Here is a 23190-nt window from a genome sequence, read left to right as displayed (position 1 = left end):
ACAAAGATGGCGGCAAAGGAGGCTGGACGCGGACTTACACGTTAACAGGCGAGTTCTTGGGCCTCATCTAGCTGTCGTGAGCAAATAGAATCCGCTTGACGGCTCCGTTGCGACATCAGGCCTCGCTCGACAGCCAGGAAGCCGGAAGTCGCTGCCACCGCTGTGGTCTCCACCCCGTCCCCGCCCGCCTGGAGCTGTCGGAGGTTGACAGGTCGTGGCTGGGAGGCGGCGGCGGCGACACCCCCGAGCACCCACCCAAGACGGAGACCCCATGGGGAACGCTCCGAGTAACAGCAGCGAAGACGAAGCGGCGGCCGCCGGGGGTGAGGGCTGGAGCCCACATCAGGATTGGGCTGCCGACTCTGGCACGACCCCCGGCCCCGGCCCTGCGGCCGCGGCGCTGCCTTCCGCCGCTGCACTGCTGGAACCCGCTCGGCTGCGAGAGGCAGCGGCTGCGTTGCGGCCGGCACCTCCCTGCGAATCCCTGGTATCGAGGCACCACGGCGCGCTATTGCGCTGGCTGGAAGAGCGGCTGGGCCGCGGTGAAGAGTCCGTCACCCTGGAGCAGTTCCGGGAGTTGCTGGAGGCTCGCGGCGCTGGATGTTCGGGCGAGCAGTTCGAGGAGGTCAGGGCTGGCTGGCGACTGCGGGGCGGGAGCAGGGTGGTCGCGGATGAGGTCCTGCAGAGGTGGGCGGTTGCTCTGCGGAGGCCAGCCAGGAAGCCATTTAGGGTCCTCGGGTTCTTAGAATGGAAGTATGGGGTTGCCCGAACTCATTCGGAGTACATCACTCCGGAATTTTGCTACGTCTCTCGTCTTTACCAGAGGTGTGGAAAGTCCAGGTTACATTAGTTTTGCTCTAAAGAGAGGAGCAAGCCAAAAAGTCTCTGCATGTGGTAGGCAGACATTTGTGCAGTTGACAGGCTTAGTTGCTTGCTGGAACTTATCAGGGTGGGACGATTATGAGAAATCACAAAGGATGTGCAAAGATCAAGGGAGTGGCTATGAAAACCATTCTGTTTTACTGGCCTGTGCAGCAATTTTGTAGAGAACCATCTGAGTCTAATGTGGAAGGAGGGTAACATTACACTGAAAAGACTCATTCTACAAGCCACTCTTGAATATAAAATACTAGGTTTTTGTTTGTTTTTTACAAGTACACACTTGATTTTACACCCTTTAAGAACTTGTTCCAGTCTCATTTAAACTCTTATAAGACCTAAAGTTGATAGGGAAGCATTAGATTTCTTGTACTTATGAAATTTCTCGTTTGGAAAAAAACTGACCCAGAGTTACCCTATAAATTATTTCACTGGCAAAATTGAGAGTATCTCACAAACCTCTTGATTCCTACCCCACCCCCATAGGTCCCTATTATCCTGCTCCCTGAAGTCTTAATAATTCCACAATGTTAGGACAAAAGGTGTTTAACAAGTAAGCCACGTAAAGCTGTTAGTCATTGGATGGTTAGTGTGTAAACAAGAGACCAACAGTCACTTGTAACATCATTTAAAAGTTCTGTTTCCCCTAAATCTGAGACTCTTAAAATATTTCAGGAATGTCGTTTGCAAATGATAAAAATGCCTACATAATATATTTTGTAAGTTTCCCTCAAAAAACTGCCTTTAATGCATTCTAATTCTCAAAAATATGCTGATACAAGACTGTAATACCAGACTTTGAAAGACACTAGCAGGAGGATCAATTCAAGACCCTCTTTAGCTACATGGTTTGAGTATAGCCTGGGCTACACTCGTTTTTGAGAAGGACTCTCTCAAAGGTGTAAAACATATGCATTCACATTATAACCACACACAGTTAGTGAAAGGGCTTTATTAAAATTCCCAGATATTCATGGGAAGCACACATACGTGTTTTCTCAAACTTGAGAGGCTGAGGCAAGAAAGGCAGGCAAGTCCCTGACTCAAAAAAAAAAAAAATCCTAGAATATTCATAATACTTTCACTTACTACCCACATCTTTTATGAGAATATGAACCCATGGTAGAAAGAACTATGCAGACTTGATCAAAAGGTGACACTTCTCAGATTTGTTTAAAGGCAAACAAAGACAAACAGCTTTTACACTGTGGGAGTGTCTTGACAGGAACAGAATTATCCATGGAGTTTACAGAGATCATGTAATATAAGGTCAAGAAATCCACTGAGCCACCTGAGAAGGATCCCTCAAGGGTTGTGGCATTATTCACTGACTGAATACCAGCCCTCCAGATGACAGTTCAACAAGCAGACGGGAGCTTCTACAGAATAGGAGGTAGAGTAGAACAGTGGTGCTAATTTAATAGTTAAAGGTGTGGTGGCTGTGAGCCAAGAGAAAGCATAGAAAATAGAGGAATTTATGTAATCTCATCTAAGGTCTCAAATAAGGGGCCTCCAACACTATTTCAGTGGAGATCTGAAAGTGCAAGAAGACAATGTGTAGGAGGAAGGAGCAGTACTTTCAGGAAGAGAGGAATTACATCTTCAGATATCTACTAGACAGAGAATCTAGAAATGCTTTATGGTCTGTTGGGGTAGAAAAAAAAAAACCCTGCTACTCTTTCAGAGGACTGACTTCAGTTCCTAACACTTGCTGCCTATACCTTCCACTCTAGCGGCTCCAACACCTACTTCTGCCTCCAACTGCATCTCCACACAAGTACACATATACACACACATAAATAAATAACAATTAATTTTTTAAAACCCAAAGAGACAAAACCTAATATACCAATGGTTTAAATTATTATTTTCATATTATTTTATTTTATGTGTATGGGTGTGCACTAGTGCGTGCCTGGTGCCTGTGGAGCCAGAAGGCAGTGTTACATCCCCTGGAACTAGAACTATGGAGGGCTATGAGCTGTCTTGTGGATGTCAGGAATTGAACCTCGTTCCTCTGGAAGAGCAGTACTCTTCACTGCTGAGCCATCCCTCCAGCTGTCTATATTGGTGGATTAAGCAAAAATGTTTTGTTGCGCTTTTGTTTTGAGTTAAGGTCTCATTATAGTCACCACTGGTCTAGAACTCACTGTGTAAGCCAAGGTAGCTTTGAACTCATTGTGATCCTCCTGCTTCAATTTCTTGAATGCTGAGCCTATGGTGTGCACCACTGCAACGAGCTAGAAACTGCTTTCTATCCAGGTAGGCAATCAAGTCTGGTGTTGTATTTCAAAATTACCAGGGGCCTAGCTGCATCTGTGTTGTGCTGTATACCTCATAGGTTCTTTTCATGTAGCCGCCCATTTTGTTCCTTCCATCACTTTCTATGTTCCAACAAGTAGAAAAGAGAAAAGCAAGGACAAGACCTTGCCATTCTCTTCAGTAGCGCTCACCTCCCACAGGCGCAAACCTAGCCTAGTGGCTGCACTTAGCCATAAGAAAATCTGGGAAAGCTCTTCATCCCATGGCCTTATATTTAACTAAATTTGAGGTTCAATTACTGAGGAAGAGAGCAAATGTGAGACTTGTTTAGGCTAGGTCATAAATGCAGGGCTATGAGCCGAAGAGAGAGGCCAAGAATTTGAGTCCAGTAACCTAGCAAGGAGTTTGGAAATTGGAGTTTTGCTGTTGGTTTTGGTTTTGGTTGTGGTTTTTTGAGAAAGGGTCTCTCTGTAGTCCTGACTGTCCTGGAACTTGATATACAGACCCAGCTGACCTTGAACTCACAAAGATCTGACTTCCTTTGCTTCCCAAGTGTTGGGATCAAAGGTGTGTCCTACCCCGGGGGGGGGGGGGGGGGGGGCTGGTTATGTCCTCCTAAGAAAGGTATAATCATGTCACCTGTATGACAGAAATTAACATTAAGGAATTCTTAGCCCAACACCAAGAATTGATGATTTATAAGATACTAGATATTGCTATTTTGTTTGTGTAAAAAAAATAAACCCTGTAAGAATCTAGAGCTGTACCACAGGCTTCTAAGAGTATGTGTGCTCTGAGCTCCCAAAGGGTATGCTTGAAAGTCAGTTTCATAATCCTAGCATTATCTTCTCTCTCTCTTTATAACTGTTCAAATACGTGGTATCTGATGACTGACCAGTCAACTCTGTGAGGCTGTGAGGCAAATGGATGACAACAGCCACCAAACTGAGTCGGAAAGTAAGGGCCAAACCTGAGAACTCAGCAAGGCTCAGAGACTCAAATAAGAGAAATTCATTTTGGAGCTGGTCACGGTGACTCATCTGTAATACCCGCGCTTGGGGAACTGAAACAGGTAGATTACTGTGATTTTGAGACCAGCCTGGGTTACAGAGTGAAACCCCACCTTGAGAGTTTGTTTGGAGATTCTTGCATGAGTTTTCAGCTACTCCCTAAGAACAGTCCTCCTCTATTCGGAAAAAAATGGTACTTTTGACCAAGTGCACAGCTTGGGACACACATAAAGCCAGCCAGTTCAGCTGAGTCAACCCTAGCCATCAGTAGGGTAACAGATGTCATAGCCAAGTCACCCTCCAATCCAAACCCCTGCCTCAAAAAGGAGGGGACTATTTTTTGTTTGTTTGTTTGTTTTGGTTTTTTTTGGATTTTTTTTGTTGTTGTTGTTGGTTTTTTGGATTTTTTGTTTTTTTCGAGACAGGGTTTCTCTGTGTAGTCCTGGCTGTCCTGGAACTCATTCTGTAGACCAGGCTGGCTTCGAACTCAGAAATCCGCCTGCCTCTGCCTCCTAAGTGCTGGGATTACAGGCCACCACCGCCTGGCATAAGGGGTATTAAAATGAGTGTCAGCACTAACTCTTAAAGTGTGGTTCTAACCACCCAGAATCATTCATTGCCCCTTTCCCCATAAGGATCTGGTTCTCTGTGATTTTTCAGTCTCAAAGATAATAATAAAGTCCTTACGTTTCCTATCATTCTACAGGAGGACAGGCTGTTGTAATTCCAGGAGGACTAAAAGACCATGAAGCCTTATTCTTGAAATATCTATACCATTTTCAGACTTGAGAGGGAGGAGTGGTGATTTGGGTTGATAACCAAGATCTGGTGACCCTTCTTCCTGGTTAATTGAAGAGAGCAGTTCTAACACAAAGTGAAATCAGAGCCAAAGTTTAAAAACAGGGTGGTGACAGTTTCATGGTGGTTATCCTTTCATCCTGTCTATAAGTGAAGTGTAGTTATATTAGAGAAGGTTAATATCAGCCGTGTGTTTGATTCTGTGCTTTCAAAACAACCTTGGTTTTATACTTGAAATATATACTTGTGTATACTTAGGTATTTAATTCTGCTTTACATCGATGTTTTGAAAATGTATTGGACATTTAATATGTTTAAAGGATTTATAAAATAATAAAATGTCTTTTAGTAGCAATTAAAATGACAAGCTATTTTCCTTTATTTCTCTTTACCAGCACAGGTTATTATGGCTGTGCATGGTTCCTCCTTATAACGTAGCACTCTCCAGGTTCAGCTCATTTGTTCCTTGGCCTCTAATCTGCATTGGCGTCCATGCCCACCCACCTATCTACTTCATTCCAGTGACCTTAGTGCTTTTAGGTGATGCCATAAAGATGTCCTTAGAGTTGGCCCTTGGACCAAAGTCTTCTAGATTATCACTTAATAATACAGCACACCTTTTCTTATACTGGGTGTGGTCCAGGGGGGAAAACTCTAGGGTTTGTTTGAAAGAAGTATCTAATAGATGCCTTGTAGAAAAGACAGGGGAAGGGAGGGAGGGAGAGATAGGATATGAAATTTTTATTTGACATCAGAGATTAGAAGTTTTTGCTCCTAACGTACGCACACTTCTAGAAAGACATGTAGGTTTTAGGGCAGGACAAAGTGCTCAGTATAGGATGCTGATAGCAGATAGCAGATGACTTGGTTGGTTGGTTGGTTTTAAAAACAGGATCTCATTATGTAGCTTGACTGGCCTACAACTCTATATGTAGACCAGGCTGGCCTTAAACGCTTAGAAATCTACTAGCCTCGGCTTCCCCAAGTGCTAGGATTAAAGGCTTTTGCCACCATATGTAACAGATGACTTTGAGGTGAGAATTTAAGATGACTAGATCTCATTTTTATTAATTTGCCATGTTGTGAAACTGAGTTAAGGGCCAGTCTGGCTGTGTTTCCCTGTTTTTTTGTTTGTTTGTTTGTTTGTTTTTTGTTTTTTCGAGAGACAGGGTTTCTCTGTGTGGTCCTGGCTGTCCTGGAACGCACTCTGTAAACCAGGCTGGCCTCGAACTCAGAAATCTACCTGGGGGGCTGGAGAGATGGCTCAGTGGTTAAGAGCACTGACTGCTCTTCTGAAGGTCCTGAGTTCAATTCCCAGTAACCACATGGTGGCTCACAACCATCCGTAATAAGATCTGACGCCCTCTTCTGGTGTGTCTGAAGACAGCTACAGTGTACTTAGATATAATAATAAATAAATCTTTAAAAAAAAAAAAAAGAAAAGAAATCTACCTGCCTCTGCCTCCCAAGTGCTGGGATTACAGGCGTGCACCACCAGGCCTGGCCATTTCCTTGTTTTTGAGACAGTTTGAAGCCTATGTCAAACAGTCCTCCTGCCTAAGTATCTTGAGTGCTAGTCACCAGGCCTGGCTTTGGAAGGGTTGTTTTGATTCATCTCTGTTTATGGTTCTGGCACAAAGTATTGCTGGTAACTGTTTCATCTGTGGTCCTGGTGTGCTTGAGTAAGACAGTCTTCACACAGCAACATTAACCAGCTATTTCTTGGTATTGGAAGAGGCAGTTAAATATGTGAAAACTGAAAACAGTCACTGTTGGGTTTAGGAAGAATCTGGAGAAGTGTTGTAATGTGCACTTTGGTATTATCATGGCAGAGCATTGGTTGAGTGTCTGAGAGCGGCTCTGAGCCTAAGAACTATGCAGGAGGAATCACATAGTGCACTTAGCCACCCTTACACCGATGTGTATGTGCACCATAAAGTTGTAGCCAACTACATTGTGCCCCCTGTTGAGCTTCCTCAGGTCCCTGTTGCCCAGGAACCAGTGTATACTCTTCTGAACAGGTTGGCACCCATAGGCCAGCCTACCTTGCTTCCTGACTTTCTTTCCCCACTGCCTAAACCAGTGATTCTCAACCTGTGGGTTACAACCTCTTTGGCAAACCTCTATCTCCCAAAATATTTACATTATGATTCATAATAGTAGCAAAATTACAGTTGTGAAATAGTAACAAAAATGTTATGGCTGGGGATCAGCACAGCAAGAACTGCATTAAAGAGTTGCAGAATTAGGAAGGTACTGTGCTCCTAGCTGGGGGAGACAGCTGCTTTGTCCTGTGCTAGCCTAGCTCTTCTAGCTTCCTGTCTTGGCACCATCATCTGGTTAGTTCCAGGCCATCCAGAGGCAGGATTCAGACGGCTCTTTGCTTTGTCCAAGCCCTGTCCACTATCAAGTCCACAGAGCAGCACTTAAGAGTAGTATGAAATTTGAGAATGTTTCACCAAACCCAAGATATGAGAAGTGAAGGGAATTTTCCTGGCAGAAGAAGAAAGCTATTCCAGTTATGGCACAGCATGTGCAAATATATTGAGTAGAGAGAGCTCTGAGACATGGGCACCGAGAGGAGACTGTGAGCTTACTCTCAGTGCAGTCTCTCTCTGGTCAGTCTCTTAATGCTCCCACAAGTCTGTACTTTCTGAGCTAGCACTTTCTACTGCTCTTCCGTAGGCTGAGCAGGCACTGAGCTTGGAGCTGCCTGCTTCTAGGCAAAGCCAAAGGTCACTGTTCTCAAGACAGGTGGTTTTTATTTTATTTTAGTTAATTAAATTTGTGAGACAGTCCCTCTGTGTAACTCTGGCTAGCCTGAAATGCAGTAGATTGACCACACCAGCCTCTAACTTTATGAGATCTGCCTTCTGCTTCCCAAATGCTGGGATTAAAGATGTATGCCACCATGCCTGGTATCTTGCCAAGTCATCTTTTTTTTTTTAATTAAACTAATAAAATTTATCTTAAACATACAACTCAGTATTGACATTTTTTGTTTGTTTATTTATTTTTTTTTTTTTTGAGACAGGGTTTTTCTGTGTAGCCCTGGCTGTCCTGGAACTCACTCTGTAGACCAGGCTGGCCTTGAACTCAGAAATCCGCCTGCCTCTGCCTCCGGAGAACTAGGATTACAGGGGTGGGCCACCAGTGCCCGGCCAGTATTGACATTTTTAAGTCATCAAAATAATTTAAAATAGTTAAATGCCTCTTAAATATACATGATGTCTTCTGAAGCTAAAAGTAAAATGTACTCAACCAGTTTTTAAAATATATTTGGAACATTAAACATAATAGAAGTAGAAAAAAACTCTTATGAAGAGATTTTTTCCATGACAAAAAATGTGACAGGTTCTTGATTGGATAAAAACCATTCCATCTCCAAGGGAGAATACTCAGTGTAACTGTAGTTTGAAGAGTATTGGTATTAGGCCTTCTTTGAAGACCTGATAGAATGATAGAATTCTGCACTAAACCCATCTGGTCCTGGGCTTTTGTTTTTTTTGGTTGGGAGACTTTTAAAGTGACTGCTTCTATTTCTTTCCAGGTTATGGGACTGACTGATTAGATGGCTTATGTGATCCTGTTTTAACTTAGGTATTTGGTATCTGTCTGGAAAATTGTCCATTTCGTCCAGATTTTCCAGTTTTGTTGAGTTTAGGCTTTTGTAGTAGGATCTGATGATTTTTTAAAAATTTCCTCAGTTTCTGTTGTTTTATCTCCCTTTTCATTTCTGATTTTGTTAATTTGGATGCTGTCTCTGTGCCCGATGGTTAGTTTGGCTAAGGGTTTATCTATCTTGTTGATTTTCTAAATGAACCAGCTCCTGGTTTTTGCTTTTGTTATTTTTTTTCATTCTTTGTATAGTTCTTTTTGTTTCTACTTGGTTGATTTCAGCCCTGAGTTTGATTGTTTCCTGCCGTCTACTCCTCTTGGGTGTATTAGCTTCTTTCTGTTCTAAAGCTTTCAGGTGCACTGTCAAGCTGCTAGTGTATGTTCTGTCCAGTTTCTTTTTGGAGGTACTCAGAGCTATGAGTTTTTCTCTTAGCACTGCTTTCATTGTGTCCCATAAGTTTGGGTATGTTGTGCCTTCATTTTCATTAAATTCTAAAGTCTTTAATTTCTTTCTTTATTTCTTCCTTGACCAAGTTATCATTGAATATCATTCATCTTCCATGTGTATGTGGGCCTTCTGTTGTTGTTGTTGTTGCTATTGAAGTCCAGCCTTAGTCCATGGTGATCTGAAGGACGCATGGGATTATTTGAATCTTCTTGTATCTGTTGAGGCCTGTTTTGTGACCAATTAGATGGTCAATTTTGGAGAAGGTACCATGAGGTGCTGAGAAGAAGGTATAGTCTTTTGTTTTAGGATGAAATGTTCTATAGATATCTGTTAAATTCATTTGGTCCATAACTTCTGTTAGTTTCAATGCGTCTCTGTTTAGTTTATGTTTCCATGATCTGTCCATTGATGAGAGAAGGGTGTTGGATTCTCCCACTTTTATTGTGTGAGGTGCAATGTGTGTTTTGAACTTTAGTAAAGTTTCTTTTATGAATGTGGGTATCCTTGCATTTGGAACATAGATGTTCAGAATTGAGAGATCTTCTTAATAGATTTTTCCTTTGATTAGTATGAAGTGTCCTTCCTTATCTTTTTTGATAACTTTTGGTTGAAAGTTTATTTTATTCGATATTAGAATGGCTACTCCAGCTTGTTTCCTGGGACCATTTGCTTGGAAAACTGTTTTCCAGCCCTTTACTTTGAGGTAGTGTCTGTCTTTGACACTGAAGTGTGTTTCCTGTATGCAGCAAAATGCTGGGTCCTGTTTACACATCCAGTCTGCTATTCTATGTCTTTTTATTGGGGAATTGAGTCTATTGAAGTTAAGAGATATTAAGGAATAGTGCTTTTTTTTTTTTCCTAGACAGGGTTTCTCTGTGTAGCCCAGGCTGTCCTGGAAATGTGAGACTTCTACAGATGTGTAAACTGAGTCCTTTAGTGGGTAGCTAACCTGCCCAGTCAACCAATGGCAGACCTGAGACTTGATCCAGATTTGTAAATGCCCTAGGAAGGGTATCTGTGGAGGATGACATGGAAGAAAAAAGAGAGGTTGCACTGAGTCAGCTCAGAGTCTCCTGTGCCTTGTGCCTGTTAGACAGGATGCAGCCTTTATATTTAAGCCAGTACAGTGTTGTCTGCTGGTCTAAGGCCACAGCTCTGGTCTCTGATTATTTCAACATCAATTTTTATGGTGTAGTATTTGTTGTTGCTTGGTTTGGTTTGCAGAACTGGAGCTTAAACTAAGGACATTCTAGGCAAACACTGTATCTCTAGCCTTGCAATGATTGCAGTAGCAGTTATGGAGTTTAACCAGGAATGGATAAAGTTAAACACTCAAATCAGGTTTCCCTTCTTAGTCTGGTTGTTACCCTTTTTGTTGTTATCTTTTTGTTTATTTGCTTGAGACAGGGTCTTACTATGTAGCCTAGCTGGCCTTGAATTCATAATCCTACTGACTCAGCCTTCAGAATGTAGGGGTTATAGGCATGTGCCGCCACGCATGGCTTTGGTCCTGCTGTACTTATAATCTCTTGATTCTACTTCTTGTCTCCCACATGAAGCCATCATAGTGTCCTGCCCTTGCATTCTGTGAATAGTTACCTGGTGGATGCAAGCACATAGTAGAAATGTTAAAACAGACCTTAGGGGACCAGGGAGACAGTGTAATTGGTAAAGCTCTTGCCATACATGCATGAGACCCATGGGTTCAATTCTCAGAAAAAATTAATAATAATTCAGGGCAGGAGAGATTTCTTAGTGTTTAAGAGCATTTACTGCTCTTGCAGAGAACCTGAATTCAGTTCCCAGAATACATGGCAGTTCACTACTATGCATAACTCTCGTTCCAGGGTACCTGGTACTCTCTTCTGGCCTGAGGCACTAGACACACACAGTGCACTTACATACATGCAAGCAAAACCCTCATGCACATAAAATAAATCGTAAAAAGACAATTCAAGAGCCTTCCCAGGATAGCGATGCACACCTTTAATCTCAGCACTTCAGAAGTAGAGGCAGGTAGATCTCTGTAAGTCTGAGGCCAGCTTGGTCTATATAGTTTCATGCCAGCAAGGGCTATATAATGAGGCAGACAGACAGGCTTGAGTCAGGAAGAGAAGGTATGGCAGACAAGGTTTCCATCTTTGTGGAGATGAGTTTTGGCCTCATTTATTTGTTAGAGATACAAAGGGTAGATATAAGAAGCCCTGAATGAGTCAAGTATGCTGTTGAGATAGGCATTCAAGTCAAGGATCTCAGCCTCAGAACCATGGGAAAATGGCAAAGTCTTCCCCCTCCCCCCCAGCCCTGTAAGGCTCAGAGTGATGGCAAAATCTTCCTCTGACTTATGTGTGAGTGCTGATAGTATATGTGTAGAAAATATGCACCAGAGCTGCCTCTCCCTGCATTGTTAAAGGCTTGAAGACTGCTCCCCTACAAAGACTGCTCCTACTGAGATGATCTACATGTGTCTTCTTGATCCGACTCTATACCATAAACCCTACCTTTTTGTTTATCTGTACGTAATAACCCCGCCTCCTTATTCAGCCATGTACAATAATTCCATTGAGCTTTTCGGATGCTGCAGTGGAGCACATCTGATGGAGACATCAGAGAGCCCAGGCAACACCAGATCCTGGGGCCGACTAGGGAGTTGGGAGAGGGCGCAGAGGTGTGTGTCTCTGTGTGTCTATGTTTCTTTTCCTAATTCCCTCACCACCTCAATTCAGGTCCATTCCTGTGGCCTTGCAAGGATGCAGCAGGTGGGACTTGGCATATTTTGGAATATGGGCTAGAATATTGAGTTTTGGGGACTTTTTTCCAAGGCAATGTTTGTGCAAGGCAATTGTGCCTTCAGTATATTAGAAATCTAACTAAAGTCTACTCTGTTTTTTTTAAAAGAGAAGCAGAATAGAATGGAATAGGAAAATCTCATAATACATCTATCTGACAAAAGAAGACATATTATTTCATGAAATTTCTATATCAAATATATGTATCCCTAGTCTCTCAGAATAATTAAATAATTAAATGATTCTATTTGGTAGATCAGCAAAGAAAACTTGATAAACGCTACTATGGGTTTCACTGGCAAACTGCAGGGATACCAAAGGAGACAACCAGAATGGGAATGAGACTAAGGCCCCAAGTAGAGGGTGAATGAAGGGGGCATGGGACTTAGAAGATCTGATCCCAGTTCTCTCCAGTCTCCAGGGAGACAAAGGAGCAGGTGTGTTCTAAATGGTCTCCCCAAGGGGTAACTTATACCAGGAGATTTCTATTCACTATAAAAAAAAAAGAGAGAGAATGACTCAGAGGACACTATAGAAAAGAGGCATCTTCAGAGCTGCTGGAGAAGGGTTCTGATGTCATGTGTCATATGCCTCCTCTTCCCTATACTGGGGATTGAACCTCAGACCTAATACAAGGCAAGTGCTCTCCCACTGAGCTACAGACCCCAGGCACATGCAGTAAAAGCTTTGTATTCAACATGAGCATTCCTGTGGACCTGGGATGGTCAGCCCTCTCTGCCCTTAATTACTCTGTAGTGGCCTCATATGCCCTAACTTCAGTTTCTCAGCAGCGCTCCCATTTCTTTATTCTGACCTTTGTCCATCTCTTCAGTTCCTGCCATTTCCTCCCCAGTCACACCAGGCAGGTTGCCATCCAATCTGCCGTGCACTCTTTATGTGCCCACATTCTGTCTCTTCTACCTGGGATAGCCTGCATGTATTTATTAATCTTTCTGACTTCCCCAGTTACCTATTAGAGCTCATACAAAAGTTACTTTCTCTGAGTATTTCCCTTTAATGCCCAGTTCCCTCCTGGGTTCCTAATCTCTGCAGTGCAGTGTGGGTTGACTCATGGTATAGTGATTGGTAGTGAGGTGGTCCAGAATCACAGAGACCAGAATTCAAATCTCTACCATTACTTACTAATACTAATTGTATGGCCTTGAACAAAATACTATCTTTGTTCCTCACCACTGAAAAGAGAGCCTAGCCTATAGAGTTACTGTGGCAAGTTGACTAGGTTAGTCTGAAGAGCTCTTCCTGGTGTATAGCAAAGGCTCTGTATATATGAGCTATGAGCTACTAGAGTAGCTAATGTTGTCACTTTTCTTGGTGTAACGATCACATCTATGACATTGCTACTGTTGGTTTATAGATATGTCTTTTAGGCTATGAGGAATTTGGAGGTCAAGTCCTAGCCTGTTCATCTTTATATCCACAGCTCCAAGCACAGGATCAGGTATGTGTCTAATGAATGCTTATGATACAGCACTGAATGAGTGTGTGTGGATTAGATGATGCAGTCCTATAAAGCATGGCGGATACTCAGGAATTTGAACTTTTTTAAAAGAACAACTTCTGGGTGTTAGGAAATTAAGTAAATTTGAAGACGCTGTTAACAAAGATGTTGTGATTTTTTTTCTCAGCCCAAATGCCTTTATGTTTTGCATATTTTTATTGTATTCACTAACCATTGACAGATGAATAGAATAGCTAAAAATAACAAGTGTCACTATTTCTAGTTTTGTTTGGGTGGGTCTTTTACTGGTGCTGTGTGGTAGGAATTGTGTGTGAAGTGGTGGTTGTGCAGCAGTGAGTGCCATCAGCACCTGAAGTGTAGGCGTTGCGGGGAATGGAACTCGGCTACTACTTGAGGGTTTAGAGTGTGAAGCTAAGTTGCAAGGCTTAGCCTGGGCAGCAGGGCATGGATGGAGGACAGGGATGGAGCTAAGAGACATCTTAAGCATCTGACTCCCAGACCTCAAAGAACCCCAGGGCTTTCTTGATGAAAGAAGGGAGAATGGAATTGATTTATTGGCTGCTGAGTGACCGTGGACAAGTTTCCTGTAGGGCTCTAGAATGGGTAATGGTAAGAGTACTATTACTGTTATGAGAATTAATAATGTACATATAAAATCTTTTCACAGTGCCTTGACTTTAGCAAGTCCTCAACCTTACTTAAGTTTCCCAACTCATATATCATTCCCAGCTGAATGTGTTATTGCTGTGATAACCATGGACCTTGGACCTTGGGCCTGTGACTCATAGAGTATCATTTTCTTAGTATGCCATAATATCAGAAAGTTGGAGAGCAGCCTGCTGGTGGTGGCACACACCTTTAATCCCAGCACTCAGGAGGCGGAGGTGGGGGTGGAGGCAGAGGAAGAGGCAGGAGGTGGGGGGGATAAACAGGGGAGTGGAGAGGCAGAGGGGATGCAGGAGGCAGAGGCAGAGAGGCAGTATCTCTGTGAGTTTGAGGCCAGCCTGATCTACAGAGCAAGTTCCAGCACACACACACACACACACACACACACACACACACACACACACACATCTCGAAAAAACCAGAAGGAAAAAAAAGGAAAGGAAAAAATAAAGTTAGAAAGTAGCTCTACGTAGTCCTGCTGTGATCTCATCTGGACGCTCGGGGTTCGATGCCCCCTCCCTCCTCCCGCCCATGTTCACTTTGTATATATGGGGAATGCTTTGAGTCTTTGTGGAGCCGCCAGTGGAATGAAGGCCTCATGCAAGCAGGGCACGTGCTGAGAAAATGAGTTATACCTTCAATCCTCAACGTTCCTCTGTTGTGAAATGGTCTCCTTTATTTTCGCAAAGGCACTGTATGTAGACTGCACAAGACTGGGAATGCAGATAAGTGAAATTAGGAAATTATAAAATCTATTACTATATTAACATATAAATTTTTCTGGTCTTTTAAATACATAAGCATATTTGTTTACTAATATGGAAAGTACACAGATACCTTTTCTTCAAGCAATTTTTTTTGTAATCTACTTTATTTAAATTACATTTTTATTTCATTTTTTATGTGTGCATGTGTGAGGTACATGTGTACCTGGGTGTTCATGTGGAGGTGAGAAGACATCTTGTGAGAATTGCTTCCTTCCTTCTGTGATATGGGACCCAGAAATTGCACTCAGCTCATCAGAATTGGCAGCAAGCATCCTCATCTCCTGAACCATCTACTTATTATTATTATTATTTTTTTTTAGTTATTGTACTGGCTGGTTTTGTGTGTCAACTTGACACAGGCTGGAGTTATCACAGAGAAAGGAGCTTCAGTTGGGGAAGTGCCTCCATGAGATCCAGCTGTGGGGCATTTTCTCAATTAGTGATCAAAGGGGGAGGGCCCCTTGTGGGTGGTACCATCTCTGGGCTGGTATTCTTGGGTTCTATAAGAGAGCAGGCTGAGCAAGCCAGGGGAAGCAACCCAGTAAGGAACATCCCTCCATGGTTTCTGCATCAGCTCCTGCTTCCTGACCTGCTTGAGTTCCAGTCCTGACTTCCTTTTGTGATGAACAGCAGCGTGGAAGTGTAAGCTGAATAAACCCTTTCCTCTCCAACTTGCTTCGTGGTCATGATGTTTGTGCAGGAATAGAAACCCTGACTAAGACAGTTATTAATCTTCAGCTTTCCATGTCTGTTTAACTACATACACAATCCATATTCAAGTTTATCTAATTGTTCAAACAATCTCATTAATGGTTGGTGTCTCCAGTTTTTGTATAAAATATTACCCAAATGAGAGGAAACATTACATTGCTTTTTAAAAGGGGCCAGCAAAACTGGGTGTAGTTGTGCAGGCCTTTAATCCCAGCATTCAGCTGATGATCTCTGAATATGAAGCCGGTCTGCTCTACACAGAGAGTTCCATGCTAGCCAGGGCTACATAGTTTGACTGTGTCAAAAAAGAAGAAAAGGTTGTGGGGGATGGGTTTGGAGTGCAGGAGAGAGGGGGTCGGTGGGTAGAAGTGTCTGCTGCTGAAGCCTGACACCCAGGTCAGAGGAACCCACTCCTTAAACTAAAGCCTGACAGCCCAGGTCTGAGGAGAGACCTGTGGTCAGAGGGACCGACTCCTTAAAATGGCCTCTGACCTCCTCATGGGACTTGACACAAGCACATCTGAACAAACTATACTTACACATAATATATTTTTCTTTTTTGTTTTTGTTTTTGAGACAGGGTTTCTCTGTGTAGCCCTGGCTGTCCTGGAACTCACTCTGTAGACCAGGCTGGCCTCAAACTCAGAAATCCGCCTCCTAAGTGCTGGGATTAAAGGCGTGTGCCACCACTGCCTGGCATAATATATTTTCTTAAAAATTAAAAAGTTACTCATCCATTCCATGCTTGAAGTGGGTACTTTCACTCTTTTAGTTGGGAGTAGTGGCACACACCTTTCATCCGAACATTCAGTAGGCAGAGGTCAGTATGATCTACATAGTAAGTTCCAGGCCAGCCAAGGCTACATAGTGAGACCCTGTCCCCCACCCCACCCCCCAAAAAAAGGGCTATTTTTATTAGTTATACATGTTTGCAGAGTATAGAGTCTACCAGACTTAAAAACAGTGGCCCTGTTCTCCTTCCCTGAAACAGTTCTACTTCCCCCAAACAGTTGCTTTTCAGCAGTTTGGCTATTTCTTGGGTATTCATCATGGTATCATCAACCAAGTAACATGCTTATATCGCTTCTTTGAAATTTTCAAAATATTTACTTCATGTGTATTATATGTGTGAGTGTATGTCTGTGCACTATGTGTGTACAAGTGTCCAAGAAGGTCAGAAGAAGTTTGGAACACCTGGGACTGGGGTTAGAGATAGCTGTGAATCAGTATGTGGGAACTGGAAATCAAACCTGAATCCTCTAGAAAAGCAGGCAGTGCCCTTAAGCATCTCTCCAGGCCCACTGCTTTGAGTTTTTCAGTAATGGTTTTACCCTTTCACAAAAGAGATGAGCCTTTTCTCTTCCTGACCACACCTACACACCTTGCTCTTCTCTTAGGATGGTATTAGGTTTGTTTAAATCACTATTTGATGTTTTCATATCAAAGATTAGGTAAGTTGTCCCCCCGCCCCCCAAGCTGATTTCTGTAGTATCCCACTATCTATGACTTCCCTTTACTGAGAAATCTTTTTAGTTTCTCTGGAATTAACAATTGAATAGATACTTAAAAAAAAAAAAAAAAAAGACTTGCTGTGTGAGGAATCAAACCCTGGCCATCCACATTAAACCTTCAGTCTTCTACAAAAGCACTGTTACACTGTCCCCCAGATGCAGCCCCTGGTACTTTTATCGTCTTTATTTTTAAGGTCTTTTATCATTAGTTAAGCTACAGATTCTCTGTAATTTGTTGAAATGTCATCAAACAAAAATGGCCAACATATTCTGACACATGGATATATTCTATCAGCAGCTTGTTGTTGTTTTTTTTTTGGATTTGGCTTTTTCAAGACAAGGTTTCTCTGTATTGCCTTGGCTGTCCTAGAACTCACTCTGTAGACCAGGTTGGCCTAGAACTCAGAAATCTGCCTGCCTCTGCCCCCCAAGTGCTGGGATTAAAGGCGTGCGCCACCACCACCGGGCTGCTTCTTTTGTTTTTAAGACAAGTTCTTACTATGCAGGTTTGACTGGCCTCTGCTTCCCCAGTGCTGGGACTAAAAGCATTTTTCACCATACCTAGTCTATCTTCTTAAATTTAAAAAAAAATATTTATGTGCATTTTTTGTGGAAATGTGTGCATGAAGCAGCACTCACCGGCTAGAAAGGGTGTTGGATCCTCTGGAACTGGAGTTACTAATGGTTGGGAGCTGCCCAGGTGGATGTTGGGAACCAAACTCTTCCTCTGGAAGAGCAGCAAGTGCCCTTAGCCACTGAGCCCTGTCTCCAGCCCCAGCTTTCTTGATGTCTTTTAATTAGTTAATTATTTTTAGACAGGATCTCGCCATGTAGCTCAGGTAACTCTGGCTGATTTTGAACTCTGCCTCCACTCCCTGCTCACTTTGTCTTCTTAAAGGAACAGTCTCCTGAGCCTTCTGATCTGCTGTAAGATGGGTTTGTTTTTGATTCCAAACTGCTATCTATGCTGGTGCCTCAGACTCCACATCCTGAGGTGCCTTCTGAAAAGGGAACGTTTTCGTTTTTCTTTTTTGAGCTGTCTATATGTATGAATATCCGTATTCTTCTCTCACAGTATTGTGGCTGGGTGTTGACTTCTGGGTTAGAAAGGCCCCTCCAAAAGATGCCAGAGGGTACCTTTCCCAGTGCCTTCTGTCTCCACTGTGTCCACTGATTGTTCGCGTTCTGATTCTTGACTTTCTACCAGGAAACTGTTTCTTCCTCCTAGAAATAAGAACTTCTGTTTCCCTCACTATTAGGAATTTCTTCTCTTTTTTGAAACAGTCTTACTTTATAGCACAGGCAAGCCTTAAACTTGGAATCCTCTGCCTCTCGTAATGGGATTTCATTTTGTGCCATGATGCCTGGCTGCTGTTAGCAATTGTCCTTACATTGTTCTATTGGTCATTCTGTAGGTCATTCTACCTTTGAAAATCCACATTTCTATACAATTGTGGTTTCCCCTGCTGCATTCTGTGTCCATCGAATCTCTCTGGAACTCAGTTGTTTGGAAGTTGACCTCCTAAGTCAGTCTGCTTGGTTTCCTTTTTCCTTGCTAGTTTCTATCATTTCTCTTGTTGCTCTTCATTCTGGTCCACTTAGTAAATTTTGCCTTTCAACTTTTCTAATGAGAGTTTCTTAGTCTTTTGAGACAGGGCCTTGCTGTATAGTATAGCTCTGAGTGGCCTGGTACTTGATGTTTAGTCCCAGCCTGGCCTCAAACCCATGGCAGTTCTCCTGCCTCAGTATCCCAAGGGCTGAGATTACACGTGCAGGTGAGAGTCTCAGGACAGCTTGGAACTCAGTGTATACTCGGGGGCTGAGCTTGAACTCCAGAGCCTGCTGCTCCGCCATCCAAGGCAGGGCTGTCATCGCCTGCTTTTAGCATTAGTTCCCCGTTTAGGTTGCAAGTTGCAATATTTTCTTTTGTCAGGGTGGTGGTCACAACTCTGATTATATTGACTACTGAACTGTTTATTTTAATGAGGTGAATTTTATGGAAAATGAGACATACATCTCAGTAAAGCTAGGGTTAAAATACCTTTAAGTGTCACTGTGAAGAATTAATCACTCATTTGAAGTTTTCTTCTGCCTGTATAATCTTTCTTTTCTGTGTTTTTTAGTAGAATTTTCTCGGCTGTCTAGTGGTTCTAAGCTATCCATCCACTCACCAGAGAATGAGGGACTAAACCCAATATTCAGGATACAGAGGCAAGACACTCACTTTGAGTTTGAGACAAGCTTAAACTACATAGCAAGTTTTCAGGCTAGCCATAGTGTAAGACACTGACTCAAAATAAAACAAAAACAATGGAAGAGTAAAGGACTAGCACTGGGCTGCTGTTCAGGAGGAGGTAAAAGTTCTGCCTGTACTACAGAGTTGGTTCAAGGTCAGCCTGAGTAAGACTCTGAGGGGATGGGGTGGGATGGGGTGGTTTACAGCCTGACTGCTCTGTGTATCTGGCTATGGCCTGTGAGCCTGACTATCAGATACATTGACCAGGCACTTTTATGGGGTGATTCTGTGTCACCTGTTATCTTAGGCTTGTCAGCTTCCCCAGGGAAGACTCTTCTGTCTCTTTCTGGAAGGATATGAAACTGGCTGCTAGCATTGTGGGACCTCTGGAGAAGGTTGTCCTTAACCATTTAGCCAAGAGACAGCAGCCTTCCATTTGCAGGGTGGCATTCTCACTTCTAGCTGCCTGCCATACTCCAATCTATACTCTACAACTCTTGGAGAGCTAGGCCTCTGCCAAGTTAGAAAAATGCCTTTTTAAAATGGGAACTTTCAGCCTGGCATTGGTGACGCACACCTTTAATCCTAGCTCTCTGGGAGGCAGAGGCAGGCGGATTTCTGAGTTCAAGGCCAGCCTGGTCTACAGAGTGAGTTCCAGGATAGCCAGGGCTACACAGAAAAACCCTGTCTGAGAAAAACCAAATCCAAAAAACCAAAAACAAACAAACAAAAAAAACCAAACAAACAAAAAAAGGGAGCTTTCACCAATTTTCTCTTGTTCAAATTATTTAAAAGCAAAGCTTGACATTTTATCTATGTCATTGTGCATTTTTAAAAAGATTTATTTATTTGTTATTTTTATGTTTTATATATATAGTATAGAATAGAGTTTATTCAGGGCATGGGGAGGGGAGTTAAAGGGATAGTAAAGGCAGAGAAAGGCAGAGAGGAGGAACAAGCAGAAAAGTAGAGGTTGGTCATGACCACATGCAGAGAGGGGGAGGGGGAAGGAAAGAATCCAAGAGGGCAAGAGAGAAAGAGAGAAGTTAAGAGAGTAAGAGAGGCAAGAGGTTTTATATATTTTTATGTTATTTATTTGTTATTTTATATGTTTTGCCTACATATCTGTATGCACACCATATACATGCAGTGCCTGATGAGGCCAGAAGAGGGCATCAGATCCTCTAGAACAGGAGTTAAAGATATTTGTGAGTGGTTGGGTGCTGGGAACAGAACCCAGGACCTCTGCCAGAACAACCAGTGTTATTTTTTTAATCAAATTTTAATAATGAGTTGCTTTCTTTTTTAATGTTTTTATTAATTATTTTTATACACTCCATTTTTTTATTCACCACTCCAGCAAGCCCTGTCCACCCTCCAACTGTTCCACATCCCATACTTCCTCTCTTCCCCTTGTCTCCACGTGGATGTCCCAACCCCCCACCCCACTTGACCTCTAAACTCCCTGGGGCCTCCAGTCTCTTGAGGGTTAGGGGCATCATCTCTGAATGAACACAGACCCAGAAGTCTTCTATTATATGTATGTTAGGGGCCTTATATCTGCTGGTATATCTGAAAGATCTTGGGGCTCCAGATTAATTGAGACTGCTGGTCTTCCTACAGGGTCACCCTCAGATTCTTTCAGCCTTCCCTAATTCAAGAACAGGGGTCAACAGCTTCTGTCCATTGTTTGGGTGCAAATATCTGTATCTGACTCTTTCAGCTGCTTGTTGGGTCTTCTGGAGGGCGTTCATGCTAGGTCCCTTTTTGTGAGTGCTCCATAACCTCAGTACTAGTGTTAGGCCTTGGGACCTCCCCTTGAGCTGGATCCCACTTTGGGCCTGTCACTGGACCTTTTTTTCCTCAGTCTTCTCTCCATTTCCATCCCTGTAATTCTTTCAGACAGGAACAATTATGGGTCAGAACAACCAGTGTTATTAATCATTGAGCTATCTCTCCAGCCTCTTGTTGTACAATTCTAAAATATAAGGACTCAAAACTGTGAAGAAGAAAATCCCCTTAATACTGCTATGACTCTTTCAACTTAGAAGCAAACCAACAAAAACAAAAAAATTCAACAGTTCTTTAAGATGAATGTCCACCTGATAATTTCTAACTGCTTTCTAAATGCTCTTTTCACTTTAGCAGTACCTGTTGCTACCAACGCCCAAGAGTTCTGCAGTATAGGACTCAGGTTACTTCTCTGGATTCGCCCTCTGCAAAGCACATATCAATTGTCCCCTGGGCTCAGGCCAGCTTCATTCCATACCTGCTGCTGTTGTTTTTGGTGGTTATCCCATGGTACTGGATGGAGTCTTTTGCTACAGCTGGGCTGCACTTTCCCCAATAGCCTCTCCTGGGCCTTCTTCAAGGACCTAGCCCTGCCACACAGTGCCAACCAAGCCTCATTTGCTCTCCATTACCTCTTTATTCTTCATGCTACCAAAACCCAGTGCCACCTGGATGGCTCTTACACTACCAAATTCAGCTGCAGCTCAGGGTACAACTTGGCTACCGCTAGAACAGTTTCTGTATATTAACCCTGAGGAAACACTTCTCAAAAGATTTCACCTAAATGACATTGGTCTTTGGTTTTTTTGAGACAGGGTTTCTCTGTGTAGCCCTGGCTGTCCTGAAACTCACTCTGTAGACCAGGCTGGCCTCGAACTCAGAAATCCGCCTGCCTCTGCCTCCCAAATGCTGGGATTAAAGACGTGCGTTACCACTGCCCAGCATGATATTGGTCTCTTAATCACTGCTAATTTTTCAGCTCTGGCTGACCAGCGTCCATTACCCCAGCAAAGCAAAGGTTTCATTTTAGTGGCTCTGGTATCTTGTTACTCACAGCCCCAGCTAACCTGCCTCTGCCTCCCGAGTTCTGGAATTAAAGGCCTGAGCCACCACCGCCTGGTCCAGAAATTCTTAACTCAAAATCTGTAGTGGTCTGATAGAGGCTTTGTGTGACTCATAAATGTCCCTCTGGAATTTCACAAGCCAGGCCTCTATCCTCTGCTTTTGAGAGACTTTGGGTTTTAAAAAGAGATTTTCAGTTATTTTTAAAAAGAGGCTAAATTTTTAAAACTGTTTGAATTTGGGACTGTGGAACTTTTTAAGTTTGTAGAATCTCGAGGATGAATAAGAAAGGAAAGGTGATGTGTCTGTATCAAGTTGACTAGGGGTCAGTTGTGCTGATTAGTTTTATATCAACTTGACACTCAATTGAGAAAAAATACCTTTGTAAGATTGGGATGTAGGCAAACCTCTTGGGCATTTTCTTAATTAGTGATTAATGTGGGAGGGTCCAGCCCATTGTAGGTGGGGCCATTCCTGGACTGGTGGTCCTAGGTTCTATAAGAAAGCAGCCTGAGCAAGCCATGTAATGGCTCAGAGCTACCTAGTAAGCAGCCACCCCTCCATGGTGTCTGCACCAACTTTTGCCTCCAGGTTCCAGCCCTGTCTGAGTTCCTGCCCTGACTCTTCAGTGATAGAGTATGATGTGGAAGTGTAAGCCAAATAAATCCTTTCCTCCCCAACTAGGTTTTGGTCATGGTGTTTCATCACAGCAATAGTAACCTCAACTAAGACACTCCCAATGGTCTGCAGATGTGTGCAGTGGTAAAGCGAATGCCTGGTGTGAGCAAGGTCCTGAGTGTAATTTCTAGACAGTTCTCCCATCACATATACCACACAAAATCCTGTTCTTCACAGGGTATGGGACATACCTTTTCTCTTGGACATTGTACTTCGATTAGTGTAATCTTTGATCCTATTCACTTTTTAGATAATCTTGTCAGACTGAATAGAGCAAAAATAATGCTGTGGATTTTTCCTTGGCACATTATTTCTAAATTCTCTGTCTCATCCACAGTCATGCCTAAAATTTCTGGTTACAAATGTGGGAATCTGTTCCTCTTGAATACTCTTATGGTGCAGACATCTGTGATGGGATGGAAGTGGGCATTGTGTTCATCATGGAACCTTGGTGGGTTATTTTCCTGATCCTGAGCAAGGAAAG

The 23190-nt window shown here is 42.9% G+C and overlaps 1 protein-coding gene across 3 annotated transcripts in view; it reads left to right on the top strand.

The window, feature by feature from the left end:
• Nucleotides 1-3: 3 nt before the first annotated feature.
• The window catches only part of Zzef1 (zinc finger ZZ-type and EF-hand domain containing 1), a 125611-nt gene continuing 102424 nt past the window's right edge, over nt 4-23190 (top strand). For all 3 annotated transcript variants that reach the window (XM_052194389.1, XM_052194388.1, XM_052194390.1), the window contains exon 1: nt 4-625. In XM_052194389.1, the coding sequence (XP_052050349.1) occupies nt 272-625 (354 nt within the window). In that variant the 5' untranslated portion in view covers nt 4-271. The remainder of the gene's footprint in view (nt 626-23190) is intronic.

The sequence above is a fragment of the Apodemus sylvaticus genome, chromosome 10 (genome assembly GCF_947179515.1).
Source record: "Apodemus sylvaticus chromosome 10, mApoSyl1.1, whole genome shotgun sequence".
In the NCBI taxonomy this organism is placed as follows: domain Eukaryota; kingdom Metazoa; phylum Chordata; class Mammalia; order Rodentia; family Muridae; genus Apodemus; species Apodemus sylvaticus.
The sequence above is the reverse complement of the archived record's forward strand: the minus strand, read 5'-3'. Positions and strand labels throughout refer to the sequence as shown.